The 21,689-nt window shown below is 45.0% G+C and overlaps 1 protein-coding gene and 1 long non-coding RNA gene across 6 annotated transcripts in view; one reads left to right on the plus strand and one right to left on the minus strand.

Moving 5' to 3' along the window:
- ALPK2 (alpha kinase 2) overlaps positions 1–21,689 on the minus strand; it is a 146,573-nt gene that overhangs the window by 51,074 nt on the left and 73,810 nt on the right. For all 5 annotated transcript variants that reach the window (XM_019014169.4, XM_063699252.1, XM_063699253.1 and 2 more), the window contains exon 5: positions 452–3,842. In XM_019014169.4, the coding sequence (XP_018869714.3) occupies positions 452–3,842 (3,391 nt within the window). The remainder of the gene's footprint in view (positions 1–451; positions 3,843–21,689) is intronic.
- The window catches only part of LOC129528293 (uncharacterized), a 110,106-nt gene continuing 107,806 nt past the window's right edge, over positions 19,390–21,689 (plus strand). Inside the window, exon 1 of the long non-coding RNA XR_010131247.1 lies at positions 19,390–19,511. This is a non-coding gene — a long non-coding RNA (uncharacterized lncRNA). The remainder of the gene's footprint in view (positions 19,512–21,689) is intronic.

The following is a 21,689-nucleotide window of genomic DNA, read 5'->3' on the forward strand; positions in this document are numbered from 1 at the left end:
ATATTCATTTCCACAAATCCTGCTTAGTGCATGGTCTATTTCATTATACTAATTAGCTACACTGATTAATGCTTCTGTTTATATTTTTAAATAGATTTTGTAAAAGAGGATAATTAAATGGAAAAGCACCTTCATCACATTCCCCTCCAACAGACATGCCTACAGGCGGCCTTTATCAGTGGTTCTCAATCGTGGTTCTCCCGATAGATCACCTGGGAACTTGTTAGAAGTGTAAATTTCACACACTGGGGGAGGGGAGCAATCTGGGTTTTAACAAGCCCTCCAGGTGATTCTGATGCCACATGCTGAAGCCACTTGGCCACAACCATAGCATCAATGCCCACCTGGGGGACACTGGCCTTAATTGCAAAGGACCCTCGAGGACACAGGAACTGGATACCTGGTCTACAAGCCCAAACTTTAACAATGATGGACAGCAACAGAGCCTCACCTCTTCCTTCTCTTTTGCAAGATGGCTTTTTTGGGTCTTGTTTCTCTTCTGTGTGTGATAATGATGTTTCAAGTTTGGGCATCTTTTTAAGAAAGGCTGAGTTCTTTCTGACATTTTCCTTTTCTTCCAGTTTCAGCCTCAGGGCTGCCACTCTGGACAAAATTTTCTTCTTTACTCCCTCAGCTAAATGTCCACTGCCTGGGGCTTCTGGCTTCCTCTTGACCTCCTCTGACCCAGTCACTGCTGTGAGGGCCCCTGGCGATTTGCCTGCTCGGGCTTCCAGGGACTTCTCTCTCTCCCTGGACTTTTTCACACAGCCCAGGGTGCCCTTTTGACATGGATCCTGCCGTAACTTAGGGGCTTTCTCTAACTCACGTTCTCCTGAAATAAATGCCAAGGTCTTTGCTGAGGAGCTAGATGAGCTTGGGGGTTTGGTTTCCCCAATTTGAAGCACCTCTATTTTAGGTTCCTCCATTTTGTGGCTTATCAAAAAGTCTGTGACATTTCCTTCAGGAGATGAAGTACAAGGGAACCTGGTAAGATCAGGAGAAGAGGGCAAAGGTTTCCCACGCTCATTCTCAATAGTTCTCCTTTTCTGTGAAACAGGAAACACATACTGACGGTTTCTGGGCTCAACTATGTCATTTTCAGGGACGTCATGAATTTGGCCTGTGGAGTTGTGCGTGTCAACCCCAAGAGAAGCATGAGTCATTATTGGAAGACAGCTAGAAAGAGGTGAAGTGGGGGAAATCAATTCTGCTTTGTCCTTTTTGCTTTGCTCAGCCTCCCCTAAGCTCCCATGACTGCTTTCTTGTATTTGGCCTATGCTACATCCACTTGGAATTCTTTCACCACCTTCGCTGGGTTGCAGGACTTGCCAAATGGCAGTTTTTGCCTCATCAGGTTGAATTTGTTCAGCCTCCTGCTTCATACTGCCTTCTTGGCTTCTGCTGATTCTATTTTCACTCAGAATGGTTCCCTGGAGACATGGAACTTGCAAAATGGCCGGCTGGATTTCTGCTTCGTGGCCCACGTTTCCGTCATTTGATTGACCCCCTTCTCTGGCGCCCTCTGGTGTGGTTTCAGAGGGCTCTGGTTTTCCAGCCCTGGTGTACTCTATCACACTTATCTCATCAATGGGATCTACAGAGGACTCTAGGATTTTAGGGCAGGTCAGAAACTTTTTAAAGAAGGCAGTGTGATCCATCTTGAGTTGTTTTTCCTCCTGGTCTTGACTCACATTGTTAACATTTTCCTTCCCTCCAGTTTCAGAAGCCGCTGACAGTGAATCTGTGACAGATAACTCCTTTTCATCTACAGGGTCCACGGATGACTCCAGGAGTCTGGGTTGGCTGAAACCCCGGGAAGAAAGACTTCTCCAGTGTGCACTGATGGTGGGCTCTTCGCCTTTATGGCTTTCTCTGCTATCAGCAAGGGCTGAGTCAGCATCCTCTGGACTGTGAGCCGATGCTGCTATTTCAGAGGGGGCCAATTCAGGCACAACAGCATCTGCCTTTAGACTATCAGGTACAGCCCAGACCTTGTCAGGAATTATGAGACCACCGTCTGATGCCTTGCTCTCAGAATTTGTCAGTTGTCGTGGTGGCCAGATTTCAGAAGTGGAAGCCTCTAGAGTTATAATCTTCAGCTTGTTGCCTGCCTCCCAGTTTCCAGGCCTATATTCTTTAGACTCTTCCAAAAGGATATCAGAGAGAGATGGAACGTTGCTCAGAGCCTGACTGTCTTCTTCCCCAGCAGTTTCAGCCACCACAGAGACCCTCGTCCCCCAACCTGAGCGCTGCCCTGCTCCTTCCCTAGAGCTTGCTGGTGAGTGGGCCGTGGGCACCAAGTTTCTTTCCTCTTGTGCAGCAGATGTCGTAGGCAAACTTTGTTGGAAATCAGGTGCAGAAAGAGAACCCTGCTGGGACAGGCTCTGCTGCTGGAGCCCCTGCTTTGTTTCACTTCCTCTTTCTTGGAAATTCTCTTCATAGCTCCTAAAGTCTGCTCTGTCCACAGTCTGGCTCTTATCTCCAGACAGGTTATCAACCTGAAGAGAGGAATTACTGCAGAAACCCTCTCCCTCTGGGAGCTGCAGGACATGCTGTGGGACTCCTGGCACACTGGGTGCCCTGCGAAGTAGCTCTTTTGTAGATTTGGTGGTAGCACCACTTAAAATATGATCCAACTGCACTTGGGAAGGAAATTGGGAAACCTTTTCATGGGATGCACGAGGGAACCTCTCCTCAGTGCCACCTGCATGCTTGTCCTCAGGAATTGACACAGCAAGGTATTTGGCTGGGTGGACTTTGGTGGCAATGGTAACAGTTGATGTGTCCTCAGTCTCCCTGGTCGCTTGAAAGCACTCATTATTAGCAGTTAACGTTGTTGGCTTCTCCCAAGGAAAACTCACGATTGAACTATAACTGGCTGGTGTGGCTGTGGTGTCTGCGGCACTAGGACTGGGGCTCTTGTCACCTCCTTCTTTAAATTGCACTAAAGGATTGTTCTCAGAAGAAAGGAGCTGTGTTTCCTCAAGCCCTCCTGAGTCGCTGGGGCTTGGCTGCTCCTGGCCAGCATGTACTGTGGAGGCCAGTGGGTAGGTGGAATTCTCCACCTTGGCTAGATTTTCTCCTGTGGCACCTTCACTAGCTGTGTGTGAAATGTTCAAGGTGAAAGTACTGATAAAAAGAGGGGACATGACTGAGTTGCCGTCCTTGCTGCTTTTGCATGTAGACACTGAAGTCTCAGACACTTGTGTCTGAAAAAAGACTTCCAGTGTCTTGTCATTAGAAGAACATAAATCAGATACTTTGTTTTGACCTTCTGCCAGTTCCGTATCTACAGAGCAAATTTCTTGAGGCAAATATTTATCAACTGGTGCCCCAACAAGAGAATCTATGGTATCAAAACATGTTCCTTGGTCACCAGCCTCAAAACACTCCATTGGACACACTGCTTCTCTGTCCCTTGGCTCATCACACACATTTTCCAGGGTGAGGGCAGTATCTGTGGGTTCAGGGGAAGCAACAGAGACAGCCACAGGCTCCCTGAAGTCAGCACGAGCATCCTTGGGGAGATGCCTTGAGAACACACCTGGGGACATATTCTCGTCATTGGCTTCTGAGATGCTCAGCTCATATTTTAGGTCTTCCCTGAAATTGTCAGGTATGTTGCCATCTCTGTCTTGTTTTTCTTCCTGCTGTGGACCACAGGTACAGGGTTTGACCTCCGAGTGTTGAGCTAATGATGCATTTTCCTTGTGGACCCCTCCTAAGTTTGAGAAGGAAATTGTTGTGGTCCCAGTGAATGGGGACTCCTCCCCAGCAGGCTCTGAGAAAGCTGGCATCTGGCTGCAAGAGATTGTCTCTCTGACTGTTTCCTGAATTTGTACCTAGGAAGATGAAAAGTGATATTAATAGAATTGTTCATAGGAGAGCCCACAATAGGGCATAACTGCAATCCCAAGAGTGTTAATCCTCAGTGACTGTAATAATGGACAAGAATGATTGAAATCTAAACATCAATCCCCCACTCCCTCTAGCTATTAGAGATTTCCTAGAAAACTGCAAATTTAAGCAACTCTGTGTTCCAGGGGGCCCTTTGTCAAATTCATCATTATAAGCAAAAAGCCTCCTGACAACCATCATTTATTTAATGATTTCTTTCTCTCTTAGGAAATAGATGGAAATAAATTGAATGTTAACTGTTTTGATCAAGTAAGTCACAACAAGAGCTGTGCGCATCTTTCCAGAAAGATGAATCTCACATGATCATAATAAATGAAATAAACAGTACTTGCAAAACAGCAATAAGCAATCTTTGTCCCCAAAATATAACAGCTTGCTGGTTAATAATTGCTATGGTTTGGATATTTGCCCCCTCCAAACCTCATGTTGAAATTTGATCCTCAGGGTTGAAGGTGGGGCCTAATGGGAAGTGTTTGGGTTAGGGGGGTGGATCTCTTACGAATAGATTTATGCCATCCCTCAGGCGTGGGGGGAATGAGTGAGTTCTCAATCTATTACTTCCTCGTTGTTAAAAAGAGTCTGGCACCATCCCCACCGCCACCCTGCTTCCTCTCTGTCCATACGATCTCTGAAAATGCCAGCTCCCCTCTGCCTCCCATCGTGAGTTGGAAGCAGACTGAGGCCCTCACCAGATGCAGATGCCTAATGTTGAACTTTCTAGCCACCAGAATCATGAGCCAAATAGGCCTCATTTCTTGATAAACTACCCAATCTCAGGTATTCTGTTATAGCAACATGAAGTGCACTAAGATAACAATGTTACTAAAAAACAGAGAGAAGGCTGCCTTTGAACCCACCTCTAATGAATAAATGGACTTATGATTGGCCACCAGCACTGCCAATCATTTCTTTCCTAGAGAAGCTTATAAACATCCCAGCATGTATCTCAGACTTTAAAATAGATGCCCAGTGGCAGGCAGACCACCTCTACAGGAAATAGAAGATTCAGGACTGCTTAGGTTTTTGAGAAAAGGGGAGAGGGGGAGGGAGGGAGGAAGAGAGGAAGGCAGAGAAAAAGAAACCTCACATTCTGAGGATTGAGCCTTTCATGGTACTATATGAATGTTCTATGATATTGGATATTGTTCAAGGAAGCAGCAAACTCTTTGACTAAATCCTTGTCTCATGAAACTTTTAGCTCATTGATTATTTCAAAACAAAGAAAACTTATGTCCAGCCAAGGAGAAGAAAATTACTTCTAATTTCTGAAGCAACTCAATCTTTGCTCCCAGGACTCCTGCCTTGGACAGCCACATTCAGATGTGCAGGGAACAGATGACTGGCCTTGGCGGGATGGGGTTCAGGGATGGGGATGAAGTCTGTCTCCCAGCGTATGACAAAACAGAGCTGAAATGTTCATGTGCATATTATGGCTCCAATGTCATGAGATTGATTCTCATAAATCATACATGACAATCAGTCTTACTACCTTGTGGTCAATCCCTGTACGTACTGCCCGTGGGAAACAGGACAACAGCATAACCACACCTCTTTCCACACTTCCCCCAGGCTGCTTACAGCCTGTCAGTCATGCATCTCTCATTTTCTCTTCTAAAGCTACTTTGAGGTTCATTTAACTCATATTTGATGGGCATAAAAATGCTAACTAAACAAGAAAGAAATTTAATATAAACTCCATGAGGGCTAGGACTACTTAATCTTTCAACAAATATTTAGTGAATGCCTCCAAAGTACTAGGGAGTGTTTTAGATAATGGGGATACAAGACAGGCAAATGCTCATCTACAAGGAGCTCCCATTCTATGTTCTAGTGAAGGCCTGTTATAGCGATTAGCATGCAGTAGATGCTTACTAAGTGTTTGTTGAGAGAATGAATAAATGAATGAACCATGTACCAGTTGAGACAGCTGTAGCCAACTTCACCCATTAAAGCTCTACACTTGAAAGGGTTTGAACTTTCATCTGCTCCTGACTTTGCAACAACCCCGTTTTAAAAGAGACTTTGAACCATAAGCACTACTGGTTATCCTGGTGTTCCCGGAAAGAAAAGTATATTTATTCCCTTTCTATATCCCTTTTTCTTCTTTATTAAAAAGAAGAAATATCATTTCTGGGAAATAAGGGATAAGGTTTTTTTTAAAAGAGTTTGATGTGCATATGGTTTCCTCTCTATACCTCAATATCTGTAACACATGTAAAGAGTATTTTTCTGATTTGGTATTTCAGTTCAGCCTTTTAAGAATATGCTATAGCACAAATAGACTGAGTCATTAAGCACAGAAAACATAGGGAACTTCCTGGTCATTATGTGAAATGTATAGAGAGACTGCCCCATCAAAAACACCACCACCCCTCTCTCCAGCCTTGCTATCCTGCCTGAATTTCCACTACCTATGTCAGTCCCTTATTTTAAGGTCCTGGTATTATCACAGTATCATCAGTGTCAACAGACATTTATGGAGTAGCTGTCATGTGCAGAATTCTCTGTCAGGCACTGGGCAATTTTTTCCAAAGGGCTTCAGTTAAAAAGTTACTATGATATTTACTGGGATGGTACCTTTATTCTTCCATGATTGATTACTATTACATCAGCAAAGTAATAAGCGGGTACCTAGAAGAGACTGACATCTGAAGAGAATTAAACACAGGACAAGTTTTGATTAGGATGAGCTTGGTCACTGGAATAGATCATCATAGTATCATGCCGTGATTTACAAAATAATCATATTCCATTGAGATTTATTTGCACCTTTCCTCTTGTATTAGTTCTTGCACTGCTATAAATACCTGAGACTGGGTAATTTATAAATAAAAGAGGTGTAATTGGCTCACGGTTCCACCGGCTGTACAGGAAGTATGGTGGCAACTGCTTCTGGAGAGGCCTCAGGGAACTTTTACTCATGGCAGATGGCAAAGCTGAATCCCACATCTTACCCGACAGGAGCAGGACCAAGAGAGAGCAAGGGGGAGGTGCCGCACACTTTTAAACAACCAGATCTCACAAGAACTCACTCATTGTCACGAGACCAGTACCAGGAGATGGTGCTAAACCATTCATGGGGAACCACCCACATCATCCAATCACCTCCCACTGGGCCCCACCTCCAACACTGGGGATTACATCTCAGTGCAAGATTTGGTAGAGACACAGATCCAAACCATATCGCCCCTCTTACTTTTAAATTAAAATTCTACTTCAAAATACCCTAGTGAATCTCCACATGTAAAAAAATTGGTTGAATCCTTGACCATGTAAATTCATACATTGGACACACATTTAGTGACCATCTACTTTATACCAGGCACTGTTCTAGGCAGCTGGGAAACATCAATGAACGTAACAGAGATTGCTGGCCTATGGAAGTTATGTTGAAGCAACAAACCGTACAACTGGCCCGCTGCTGATAAGCAATTCCATAAATTTGATTTTAACCAATGGGGTTTTTTTTGAAGTGAAGCCTTTAACAGCCCAGTTCATATTTGTACTTGCTTACGGCATCAGTTTCAAGAGCAGGCTCCTCGGTTCTCATCCAGAGGCCAGCTCACAGAGAAAGGGAAACCACAGACTCACACCTTCCCAATGAGTCAGACCTTTCTTTTAGGAGGAGATTTCTTAGTTAAGTCATTACAAAAGAACACTAGCAAATGATTCTTCTGCTGTGCACCTACTCTCAGCATAGAATGAGTGCTGAAACTTAGAGTGAGTGCTGAAACAATTTCCTTATGTAGGGAAATTGTACTCATTCAAGTGAAAACAGGAGTGTTTGGGGCTCTAGGAGCAAGCCCAACATAGTGTGTGGTGCGTGGACTTGGAGGACTAGCAACCAGCGTTTGTAGCCCAGCTTAATTGGATATAGTATGCATGACCACGGGTAACCTCTTTAGCTTCTCTGACCCTCTGTCTCCTCCTCTAAGACTAACCACATGCATGTCTGCACCATCTTGTCAAGTGCCTGACATATTGCCTGGTGCCCAGAAGGCACTCACTCACTGATATTAATTTTCCTTCTTCTCTGTGAAAAAACAGCAGTAGCTCAGGCAAAGAGGAAGTTGGGGAGCTCTGACAGGCAGAGCCTTGAGCTATGAGCTTTATGACGGTTTTCTCATCTGATCCGTAAAATAAATCTGAGAAAAAGATGTTATCATCTCTTCTTTACTGATGAGATGAATGGCCTAGGTCCAATCATAGAAACCACACAGTAGGTTATATAAGAGAAGTTCAATATAAAGAACTGTTGACTGTGATAGAAGAGTGCTATAAGGTATAAGGAAACTGTCTATAGTACTCTAGGTAAGGGAAAGTACCAAGGAAGGACAAAGTTGGAAGAGGTTTAGACCTACTTGGAGAAGGTGTGGTTAGGCCACCAGATAGCACAGAAGTTCACTGGTGCATCCAGACCAGAGCTGGCCTGGAATTGCTGAGAAAAGCAATAGACCCCCCTTCCAAGTGCAGGCCAGGAGTAGGTGGTCAGCATGCAGTGGCGTGGGTGTGCAGGGGAGCCTGGACATGGGTGGTCACAGGGGCTGAAGCCTTCAGAGCTTGTGGGCTACATGTGGTGTGGGTCAGGAGTTTGCAGAGTGCTAGTTTGAATGTCCACTCAAAACTCATATTGAAACTTAATCCCCAGTGTGGCAATACTGATGGGTGGGGCCTTTAAGAGGCGATTGAATCATGGGAGCTCTGCCCTCATAGAGGGATTAATCCATTTATGGATTAATGAATTAATGGGCTGAAGGATTGATACGTTATCAAGGGAGGGGACCTGGAGGCTTCATAAGAAGAGGAACAGAGACCTGAGGTGGCATAGAGCATGCTTAGCCCCCTCGCCATGTGATCCCCTGCTCTGCCTTGGGACTCTGCAGAGAGTCCCCAACAGCAGTAAGGCCTGCACAAGATGCAGGCCCTCTACCTGGGACTCCTTAGTCTCCAGAGCTGTAAGAAATACATTTCTTTTCTTTATAAATTTCCCAGTTTCAGGTATTTTGTTACAAGTAAAGAAAATGGACTAAGACACAGAGGGAACAAGTGCTCTGTGCACCAGACCTCGGGCGGCTATGTGTAGACCACACAGGAGCTTGTGGAGGCAGTCTGTGCATTGATACAGGCAGGAGGCTTTAAGAGCTGGGGGCCATGCGGGGCTCTGGGTTCCAAAGAGAGAGGGCAGCAGAAAGGGTATCACTACGCTAAGGCTACAAGGTTGCAGATGACCACGTTCTGGGGCCCGTGGCTGAGGCAGGATGACCACAGGCTCCCCAACTCCACCAATGCTGAAATGACAGGAATTCTGTTCCTCCTGCAGTGTCCTTCCAGTGCCTTCTACTGAGAAAGCGTAATACTGTGCTTACTTTAAAGAAGAATAATGGAATTTCGTTAGTACACGGCACATATTAAAGGGTGAATTCAGAGCTGAGAGGCATGAATTAAAAACCGACACATGAGGTCAATGATGTTTGGGGATGAGAAGTCTCCCCAGGGTCCCACAGTCAAAGGCAGAGCCAGGATTTAAAGCCAAGTCTGTGAGGCTACAGAGCCCTTTCCAACCCAGCATTTCTAATCAGGTAAGTTGGAACAAACCCCACCTCACCAAGGGCTGGGAACTCCCCCTAATTTAAATCCAGAACTTCTGAGCTCCTGAAACACTTCGGATATGAAACTGCAAATGTCCTTCTTAGGTGCAACATGGCCATCTCTCAATTTCTCTACTTCCCTACAAGGTCTAAGGGTAGGGACTCAGTTATTCATTTCTGAGTCTCCAGAGCCTAGCACATAGGGACTCAAATAATTTTGCTGAATGAATAAGCAGATGAATGAATACAGGAGGGGAAAGGGTAAACCAAATTTAGTAATGTTTCCAAGCCTCTTTTTGAAAGCAGCATTAAGCTTGGAAACTTAACGCTTGAATAGCACTTTTCAATTGAAAACCCATTCAACATGCCTCTGATTCCACAAACATATTATTTTCAATTATTGGCCTTTCCAAAGTTCTGCCTCCTAGGAATGTCTGCCATGGATTTAATGGAAAGGTGTGTTTCCTCTTTGTGCACCCCAGGATGTTCAAGGTTATGCTTTTCATCATTAATGAGTGTCTTTCATGCCAGCCAAGTGCATGACACTAATTTGAGTCACTAACAATAGAAGGTTGTATGAGATAAGATCCCTCTCCTCAAATAGCTTATAATCCAGTTGAAGAGAAAAGATGTACATGGAAAACAAGATGTACATAGATAACAATTCTTGACAAGTTGTGCTAGTAGCCAAGTGGATGAAACTTAACTAACAACGCTGCTCCAGGACAGAGTGTGGAAGGTCACCACTGTATCATCCTCTTCCATTTCAACGATAAAATTCCTGCAGTGCAGAAATCAGAGGTTGTAATCTTATGTCATATGTTTCAATTCTAAGATACTTCTTGAACATTTCCATGCAGTCTAAGGGACTTCTCTACTGATTGGAATGGGCAGATGTGGTAGATACTGTTGGCTGACTAATTCAACAGTACCCCCAATCCCCTTGTCTCTTGCTACCTCCAACTAAGAAGGCTGGAAAACCACACACTCTCCCAGCCTCTTACATAGCTAGATGGGGCAAAGGGGTCAGTCTGCCTAATGAGATGTTCAAGGAATCCCACCAAGGGACTTCTGGGGAAGCTTTGCTTTCCTTGTGTAAGGTACAGACATGGTGGGTACCTTGCCTATCCCCTCCTTCTTCCTTCAATCAGGATGTAATGCCTGGTGCTGCAGCTCTCATCTTCCAGTCCTGGGGCATGAAAATGAAAAGCCAGCACACTATGACTGGTGCAGCAGAAAGAGAGAAGGAAGTTGGAGATTTGCAGTCATCGTCGAGCTACTGGAATGACACACAGACTTTCACTAGCCCCAGACTTCTTCTGAACTACAAAAAAAAAAAAAAAAAAAAAAAACACACTATTAGCTAGCTGACTATTCTGTTAACTGCAGCTTCTCAGCAGCCTAATGGATAGAAGAGAAAAATATATGGCTGAGGGAAGAAGGGGAAGCCAGGTGAGGGTCACCTTGGAACCCTCTGGAGGCTCTGGGCAGCTCCTGGTAGGGATTAGTTGGAAGGACAGTGTCCCGTAGAGCAAGGGGTGTGGTCACTGGAAGCGAGCTCAAGGTGCTGGTCAAAATGCCAAGGGATCAAAGGGCCTTAGGCAAGGTGAACTTGAAGTAGAGTGGGGAAGGGAGAATGGGAAATATGAGAAGATTGATTGTCAAAGGAGAGAGGCCACAGTTCTAAAGCCAATCAGAAGCCCCGGGGCCAGGAGGGCCAAGCCACTCGGTCCCTAGCTTCAACTGGTCAGTCTTCCGTGTGCCAACATGCCCTACCATGCATAATTTTCATTCTCCAACTTTTCTTTTTTTTTTTAATGTTCTTTTAGTGTTCTTTCCTTCTTATCTGGATGAGGTAGGTAGAAATAGCACTGTGTCCTTCAACAGTTGTCTACACATCATCAATTTTCCCTTGTGGTTCCAGGAAACTTTAAATGAGACCTTCCCCTCTCTCCAGCCATTCTGGGCTGCTGTAGCCTCCCCCACGGATAACCTTTCCTAAATATCTGCTGAGCTGTCACAACAGGCAGAGCGTCATTCGGCCATTTGTCATTCGATAGATCAAATCCATACCACCTGGGGCTGCAAAACTGAAAATAGATAGCCCGGTCCCCAGCCAAAGAAAGCTTAAAGCCAAGCTAGAATATTTCAGGAACTTGAGTTTATTTTTAGGAGTTGCCTGGTTGCCCAGAAAGAAGCTTCTCTTGAAGGCTTTGAATGTTAGAATAACACGTAATAGACTGGAGGACTGTAACTTCCTTGATATTCATCTAAAACCTCCAGTCCTGAAACAGATCCTAAACACCCCTGTATCTGACCAGCTCTTCTTCATTCCATTCCCTCCTAAGGGACAAGAAATCCTCAGCCAACTGGTGTTACAATTCTGTCTTCATTTCTTGAGAGTCATAGAGTTTGTAAAATACTGATTTGATCTTTTGCTGGGAGAGGCCTGGGTTTCCATGGCTCACACCCTTCCTAGGAGCTCTGTGCATTCAGTGGGAGTCTTTGCCTGGTGACATGGTACGAGTGGAAGGGCACTAGAGCATGAGCCATGAGCATATGAATTTATTGTACATCTCAGGCGAGGTGAGCTAAGTAGTAACGCTACTATTAGTAGTAGTAATTGCTAATCCCTACAGCCTTTTTAACACATGGCAGGCACTGTTCTAACTGCTTTACTTACATTAATGCAGTTAATGTTGGTAAAATGGCATAGAAATTTATGACTTGAGGATTTTGGGTTGTACATTGCAAACGAAGTGATATACCAACTATTTCAACACAGGCGGGGACCATGTAATGGCAAACTCATGTGAAATGGGTCACAAAAACGGCTGTCTTCTTTTCCTGCATGCATCTGTGTTTTCCTGCATAGATGGTGGGAGATTTCTGGGAAATGAGAGAGACAGAGTGAGCCATAATTTCCATAAAGTGCAACTGTATGCAAACATAAGAAAAGATGGTGCTATGAAGGCCCATGATTTCTCTTGAATTCCACTAGGCATTTCTGAATAGTCTCTGGGGGGTTTTTTGGTTTTGTTTTGTCTTTTTGCTTTTTTATTTGCTGTGTCTTAAAAAGACACAGGAGATGAGAGAAAAATGGAGTAGGGTGATGGAAAAATGATTTGAGTCTCAGAAAACTGGGGTTTGGTCCTGGATCTGCTACTATACAGGAAGTGGCTGTAGAGAAGTCACCAGGTCTCTCAGAGTCTTTCTTCCACAGTAAAGTAAGAGTTAGATAACACCTCTTGCTTCCCAACAGCTTTGGTGTTCTGTGACCTGCTGCCAAGTAAATGGGGCTTAAGCTTCACCCCTCATTTGCAATCAGAGTTTCCTTGGACTCCTATGGCTTCTAGATCTAATCTTCTCTATTAACAATGAGAATTGTTAGGGAAAAGGATACAGCATGTCACCATGTCACCATAGGTAGACCGATTGAAGATTGAGCCAGTGGGACCCCAGAGAGGGGCAGGAAAGAGACAGTGGGCTGGAGAACGGCTCACCATGAACATGCACTCTCTGGATTCCAAGTTCCTCTGCCTCCCTGGTCTCTTTCCTTCTCCCTCCTCTAGGCATTAAGTGCCTTGTGTCTTTGGTAGACTGCACTGTGTTGGCGTATAGACCCTATGGTTCATCCTGCAGAGTCCTAGAGGCTCACAGACCTAGTCCAAGCCAATGAAAATCATCACAGCCACAGAATGCAACACCAGTGGCCTAAGCCTCCAACCTTGTTAGCCCTTTGTAAGATACAGGCTGCTTTGAAGAGCCAAGAAAAGTTATGGCTTCTTCCCAGAAAGTCTTGTTTTACCCACACAATGTTGCACATAATTTCAGGGGGGTTTCTGACCCCCTTGGGCCTATGGATATCCTGTTAAGGGCTCGTTGAGCCTCAGAATGAATCCCTGCTGTAGACCATGAACCTGGGGTGAGTGGGATGGTATTATTTACATCCCACAAACTGAAACTTTCCTGCAGATTTCAGACAAAATGATAAGGGGAAAAAATTAATTCTTAGGTTCTAGGAGAGTATTTTCAAATCAATATCTCTCTTTATAGTTTTTAGAATTTGTGAGTAAAAGCAAAACCAAGGTAGTAGCAATTACCACACTGCAATGACAATAATACATTACATAAAGCAAGTTCTTGTAAACTTTAGAAGCAGGAAATACTTGTCACGATTACTACACTAGTACTTTGCCTCTTCAGTGTGGGCTTCAAAGTGTACAGCAGTGATGGTATTCGGCTATTGGAAAATCTGAATATAAACATAAATATTAAGCCAGTCACCTGCCTCAGATGCTCATACCAAAAAATGGCAAGAAAATGCAGGTTTGGGGATTGAGGATTCTTCATATCCTATATCTCTTCTCTAGTAAGTCAGCAGGATAGTGATAGGACCTCGGGTTTGGTTTCTTGTGTGTTTTTTTTTTTTTTTTTTTTTTTTTGAGATGGAGTCTCACTATGTTGCCCATATCACAGTGGTGCGATCTCAGCTTATAGCAACATCTGCCACCCAGGTTCAAGTGATTCTCCTGCCTCAGCCTCCCAAGTAGCTGGACTTACAGGCGAGTGCCACCATGGCCAGCTAATTTTTGTATTTTTAGTAGAGATGGGGTTTTGCCCTGTTAGCCAGGCTGGTCTCGAACTCCTGACCTCAAGTGATCCACCCACCTCGGCCTCCCAAGGTGCTGGGATTACAGGCGTGAGTCACCGCGCCCAGCCAGGCTTGGTTTCTTGATTGGCAGAAAATAACCCCTCTGGCAGTACAATCACAGGTGACGCAGCAGGCAACAACGATTACCTGCTAAGACTGAGAGACAGCTTCATTCCAAAAAAGAGACACAATTTCCTGGGATATTGAGATCGCTGAGAGGGACAACAACATTAATGTTGTTCTGCTTGGTGCAATGAGCATGGTAAATGCTCAGAAATTATGTCAAATGAGTGAACATCTATCCAATCTGATCTTTGTCCAACATCCCTTTGCCAACATACGTAGGAAGGTTTTGCCTCTTCAGTCTGGTTCTCTTCTCGTGTCAGATCTCAGCATCTCTCTGTTGAGACATTGATCTCCTACCTGAAAATTGCTCCAGGCTCCTGCGTTTTGGTTAATATGTAGCTTCTACTAAACTAAATCTCTTATTCATCACTAATAGTTTGGTGCCTGGTTTGCCGGGGTCTTTTTTAGATCTAAACCGAAGCTTTATGTTCTCTTTTGAGTAGAGAGAGAGAAGCATCTTTTGTTTTAACCACAAATAATTGAGGTTTCAAGTATGTACCACTTAGAAGACATCAGCATAACTGTACTGACTATAGCCAGGCACCATGCACTGAAAGTGAGGATGTCCAGTTTACCCTGGGCACAGAGCTACAAATTGCAAGGTACAACAGCAGGGTTGCATTTAAAGATGAGGGAAATCAAAGGTAAGATGTGAACTGAGGAGGACTATGGTGCAGATTACACCAGAAATTCAGGGGCCCCTTTGGATGGATCCATCGAAACAAACTTTCCCCTTGTAGATGGAAGGAAAAATAACAATTCACAGAAAAGTTTCTGGGAAGCTGAAGTTGGTAGGGAAATGCTTGGAGAACCAAGGAGGAGGAAAACATCTGGAATTCAATGTTGTGATTTGAGCTAGGAAGGCAAAATATACACTGAGCTGATATTTGTGCATATGGTGGCTTGAAAATTCACACACCTTACTTCTCAGGTGCCTGAGTAAATGCAATCGCTTTATTTTGTCTCTGGAACCGATCCTGTCTTCCTTATGGGCCCCCAATCAGGGATGTGGGAGATGAGTGGAAAATAACAAAATTTTCTTTCTGATTAAGCCTGTTCTGGTCCAATCCCTTGGGCAGTCCTCTAGGGAATGCTCACCTTCTAGTACTGCTGGCCCTACCCTCTGGAAGACAGTGTCTGAGCTGCCCTGCATGGGTAGGTGGAAGGGTGGCTAGTTCCTGTGTCCCGAAAGGGAAGCAGGCAAAGCTCTCCTGTCCTCTCAGTTTCCCTTAGCTTGCTCCACCACAATCCCGGCATTGCAAAACGTGAAGTCAGGACCTATGTGCCCCTCTCGCCCTGACTCTGTCTCCGTCACCTTCCTCCTCCCAGTAGCTCTGAGCAGGGAAGGCTGTGTCCACTTGTCCACACCCTCACACCTGTTTGCTTTCAGATTGTGCAGAGATAAGATTCTCTGATCTAAGAAGAAAGGAACATAGAAAACTCTCTCAACAAAGCCAGACTGTAAGGTTATTGTCCTGCTTAAACAAATACAAAACCTATTTATTTTCATCTGTTTGCTTTCCACAGCACAACCCTTATCTATGCCTCTCTCACAGTACAACCCACATTCTGGTCTCTATGACATACAACCTCCTTCCCCTCCTCCATCACGTACAACCCCATCCCCATCTCCATCATGTAAAACCCTATCCCTGCCTTCATCATGAACAACCCCATCTCTGTCTCTATCACATACAACCCCATCCCCATCTCCATCACCTACACCCCATCCCATTTCCATCATATATGACTCTACCCCCATCTATATCATATACAACCCCATCCCCATCTCCATCATATATGACTCTACCCTATCTATATCATATACAACCCCATCCCCATCTCTATCACCTACAACCCCATCCCCATCTCCATCATATATGACTCTACCCCCATCTATATCATATACAACCCCATCCCCATCTCTATCACCTACAACCCCATCTCCATCTCCATCACCTACAACCCCATCCGCATCTCCATCATATATGACTCTATCCCCATCTGTGTCATATACAACCCATCCCCATCTATATCACATACAACCCCATCCCCATCTCCATCACGTAAAACCCCATCCCTGCCTTCGTCATGAACAACCCCATCCCTGTCTCTATCACATATAACCTCATCCCCATCTCCATCACCTACAACCCCATCCCCATCTCCATCATATATGATTCTACCCCCATCTATATCACATACAACCCCATCCCCATCTCCATCACCTACAATCCCATCCCCATCTCTATCATATATGACTCTACCCTCATCTATATCAGATACAACCCATCCCCATCTATATCGCATACAACCACATCCCCATCTCCATCACGTACAACCCCATCCCCATCTCCATCACGTACAACCCCATCCCCATCATGTACAGCCCCATCCCCATCTCCATCATATACAGCACCATCCCCACCTCCATCGTGTACAACCCCATCCCCACTTCCATCACGTACAACCCCATCCCCACCTCCATCACATACAACCCCATCCCTATCTCTATCATGTACAACCCCATCCACATCTCCATCACATACAACCTCATCCCTATCTCCATCATATACAACTCCATCCTCATCTCCAAAACATACAACCCCATCCCCACCTCCATCACATACAATCCCATCCCCACCTCCATCACATACAACCCCATCCCCACCTCCATCACATGCAACCCCATCCCCACCTCCATCACATACAACCCCATCCCTACCTCTATCATATACAACCCCTTCCTCATCTCTGTTGCATACAATTCTCTTCACCTCATCAACATCTCGCCCCCGAGATGGAGGTAACCCTAGTTTCCTGGGCTTCTTTAGAAGGTCCCAGAAACAAAAATGGAAAAAAAAAACACATTTTTTTCTTAATAATTCACTGTATCTACACTATTGGCAACTGTACCTGTTTCCTAGGGCTGCAAATGACCACAAACTGGGCAGCTTAAAACACCACAGCTTTACTCCCTCAGTTCTGGAGGCCAGAAGTGTGCATTCAAGGTGTTGCCAGGGCTGCACTCCTCTGGAGGTCCTCCCTTGCCTCTTCCAGCTTCTGGTGGCTCCTGGCCATCCTCGCCATTCCCTGACCTGTAGATGCATCACTCCAGTCTCTCCCTCCGTCTTCATGTGGCCATCTTCCCTCTATATCTTTTCGTGTGTCCTCTCCTCTTCTTATAAGGACACCAGTCACTGGATTTAGGGCCCACTCTAGTCCAGTATGACCTGATCTTAGCTAATTATATCTGCAGGTTCCAGGTGCACAAAATTGCAGGGAACACGATTCAACCCACTAAAGCAACCCATTCTTTTTCCAGCCTGTCCTTTTGGCCCCCCACTCCATGGTCTCCCATTTACTGTCCACAATCAGCAGTGAAGCATAGTCACTTGACTGGGTGGGTGGTGTACACTTGAGAAGAGAAAGATTTCAAATGAGATTTTAGTGGCAGGACAATGATGATAGGGAGGTTGTCCCTCTCCTGGAAGTTATGCCTACTTCTGTGCTAAGCAAAATCTGTCCAGAGAGTGGAATTCAGTGCAGCCAAGTCTATTCCTTGTCACCAGCCCAGCCTTCCAGACCCTGCAGTCAGCACCAGCCACTTCAGAATGTTCTGATGAAGACCAACCCATGCCTGAGTGGAATGTTCTGCTATCTCCTTATGAAGAGGCAGGGACTGAAGAGTTCCTTAAGTTTATGGTCAGATTTAGACCCTGAACTAGAAATTTAAGAGATGAAGGAGTAAATGGTTCTCATGATGGTTATTTTCCCACCCAACCCCATCAGTTTGATGGTAAATGTGAAAGCACTTGTTTTTAAATCATCACTTTAAAAAAAAATGCCCCAAATCGCAAGGCAGTATCAAAATACCTGTGCTGACTCAGAAAGATAATTTTTCAAGCATCAGCAGAAAGGGGAACTTACAGAATTTGCAATTTTACCTCCTGCCCTACCTCCCACCCCCACCCCAGTTCTGCAAATGTGGTAGAGGCAGTCAATTGGAGGGGGCGGGGGAATATAATTTTTCATGTTTCTGTCTTGCCTCATTAACTAATCTAATTCCTTTCCACAAATATTGACAGACACTGTGTTTCTTCTGCGCATTCCAAGATGAATCAGACCTAGTGTCTGTCCCAACCCAGCTCACAGAATAACACCCCAGCTGGGCAAACAAATGACTATATGTAAAGGCTAGCACAGAGACAGAAATAACTTGCTACAGTAGAAATAATCTACTTGGGGGAGAAGAGAAGGGACAAGTGTATCAAGGAAAGATACAGAATCAATATATTTGCTGCTGATGCATGTACATTCATTAATTCCTTTATTCAACAAATACTTGTTGAAAGCCGTCTATGTTCCTGGCCTTGTCCTAGCTTCTAAGGAAAACATCACCAGACAAAGTCTCTGTCTTCTTGAAACTTACATTCTGTGTAGGGAGGTGGTCAAGACTTAGGGTCGGCAGGTGTTCTATGAGGAGAGAAGGTTGTTAATGATCTTGAAAGAAAGCTATGGCAGTGGCCCAGATGAAATTATGAAGCCTGGGCTACCGTGGTGGCTGGGGGAATGGAGAGTGGGTTGATTGTGTCCCCCAAAAATAGGTTCAAGTTCTAACCCTTGGTACCTGAGAATGTGACCTTACTTGGGAGTAGGTTTTTACAAATATAATCACATTAAAATGAGGTCATACTGGATTACAGTGGGCCCTAATCCAGTGACTGTTGTCTTCATAGGAAGAGAAAAATTTGAACACAGAGACATAGAGGGAAGAAGGCCATGTGATGATGGAGGCAGAGATTGGATTAATGTTGGCTCCAAACCAAGGAACCCCCAAGGGCTGCTGGCCACCACTGGAGCTAGGCCAGAAGTGTGGGATGGCTTCTCTCTCAGACCTCCAGGGAAAACCAATACTGCCAACTGTCTGCTGATTTCAGACTGTACCTTCTCAATTGTGAGAAAATAAATGTCTGATGCTTGAAGGCACCCCGGTTTTGGGTGCTTTGTTATGGCAGCCCTTGGAATTTAATACAGAGAGGAAAGTTCCATTGCAGAAGACACTGCGGAATTAGAACAGACAGGATTTGGGAATGGGTTAGACACAGGGCCTGAAGGCTAAGAATGCTTCAGCAACCACCCTCAGGACTCCAGCTCAGGGAATTTCACTACAAATAGGCTCAGTGAGGGATGGAGACTGCTTGCTTCAGTATTTGATACACCAAGTAAGTGCTTAATAAATGTTGATATGTTTAGGCTTTGTGTCCCCACCCAAATCTCATCTTGAATTGTAATCCCCATAATCCCCACGCGTCAAGGGAGAGACCAGGTGGAGGTAATTGAACAATGGGGGCGGTTTCTCCCATGCTGTTCTCGTGATAGTTCTCACGAGATCTGATGGTTTTGTAAGGGCCTGTTCCCTGCTTCACTTGGCATTTCTCCTTCCTGCTGCCTTGTGAAGAAGGTGCCTTGCTTCCCCTTCACCTTCTGCCGTGATTGTAAGCTTTCTGAGTCTTCCCCAGCCATGCTGAACTGTGAGTCATATTAAATCCTTTCCTTTATAAATTACCCAGTCTCGGGCAGTTGGGTATTTTTTTTTTTTTTTTTTTTGAGACAGAGTCTCACTCTGTCACCCAGGCTAGAGTGCAGTGGCATGATCTTGGCTCACTGAAACCTCTGCCTCCCAGGTTCAAGTGATTCTCCTGCCTCAGCCTCCTGAGTAGCTGGGAATACAGGTGTGTGCCACAAACCCTGGCTAATTTTGTATTTTCAGTAGAGGCGGGATTTCGCCATGTTGGCCAGGCTGGTCTCAAACTCCTGACCTCAAGTGATCCACTGCCTCGGACTCCCAAAATGCTGGGATTACAGGCGTGAGCCACTGTGCCCACCCTCAGGCAGTTCTTTACGGCAGTATGAAAACGGACTAATACAAACGTGTTAGCTCGGCTATCGTCTTTGGGGCTGGAATGATGGACATTCGTGTGGATGCTTCTCAGGGTAGATCTATGTGGAAGACAAAGGCAGTCTGCCCAGCACAGAGTTGGTTCAGAATGGTAACAGTAGGAAATCTGCCACTCTTGTCTCTCTGACTGCAGGGGTTTGGAGAAGAAAACTAGGCACCATGGTTGCTGGTAGTGTGATGGGCTTCAGAGTTCATTTCTCATTCCCTGTCACTAAAGGCCACATCCTGATCCACCAGCCCTGATCATAAGACAGACAGTAGCATCGCGGAGTGGGCACTGACCTGCAGGTGCTCCTCCTTCCACCCCATGGGGGATGTCCCCTCCCCGGCAGCCTGCCAAGGGTCCCCAGCCTCTAATTCTCTTGAGGATCTTGCCTAGGATCCCCGAGATCAGTGTGTCTTGTGCTTCAGTTGCTCCTTTCGACCAGCCATGAAGTAACAGGCTTCCCTGCCCTCCCTTTTCTCAGGTCTGGAGATTCAAAGGATCTGGCCTGGGGGTTAACAAGCCTGTTTATGCCCATCATTGGAACCAGCTTGATATGGTTTGGCTGTGTCCCCACCCAAATCTTATCTTGAATTGTAGCTCCCATAATCCCCACGTATTGTGGGAGGGACCCCATGGGAGGTAATTGAATCATGGGGGCGGGTTTTCCTGTGCTGTTCTCATGATAGTGAATAAGTCTCACAAGATCTAATGGTTTTATAAAGGGGAGTTCTTTGCACACCCTCTCTTATTGCCACCATGTAACATATGGCTTTGCTCCTCCTTCGCCTTCTGCCATAATTGTGAGGTCTTCTTAGCCATGTGTAACTGTGAGTCCATTAAACCCAGTCTCAGGTATTTGTTCATAGCAGTATGAAAATGGACTAATACACAGCTCAACAGGCATATGGCAGGGTCTGCCTGGTACAATCTTAACACACAACACTTCAAGAGGGTGGGAACACAGAAAACTGCAAGTTCGAGTTGTTCGAGTAACAACTGGTTAAGCCAGAGCCTCTTCTTAACAATTAGATTCATTCCATATGTGGATTTGGAAGTAATTAACCTGCACTTCTTTAAAATATGTTAAAATTCACATTTTCAGGAGTACAGTAACTAGCTTAGGTGAGATAACACTGAGATTCGAATCATATCTAGGTACCCACAATGGCTAAGTCTAATCATTTCTTGGTTATTATCCTGATTTTCTCTTCTTTGTCAATGTATAATATCACAAAAGAGCAAAGGTAAGCACTGAGCAATTCAGACTTGTTCCAGGCTGTCTGAAGGGAAAGAATTCTCATGTCTGACTTTGAATAGCACCATTATTAACCAATACTACTATTTATTGAATTGTTATAAAGTCTACCTACTCTGGAAATGTCCTCGCCAACCAGGTGCTAAGTGTACCCTTTATCATCTGGTGGGAAGTTGCAGGCCAGCTTTGCCTTGCACACT

Source organism: Gorilla gorilla, chromosome 17 (assembly GCF_029281585.2).
Source record: "Gorilla gorilla gorilla isolate KB3781 chromosome 17, NHGRI_mGorGor1-v2.1_pri, whole genome shotgun sequence".
In the NCBI taxonomy this organism is placed as follows: domain Eukaryota; kingdom Metazoa; phylum Chordata; class Mammalia; order Primates; family Hominidae; genus Gorilla; species Gorilla gorilla.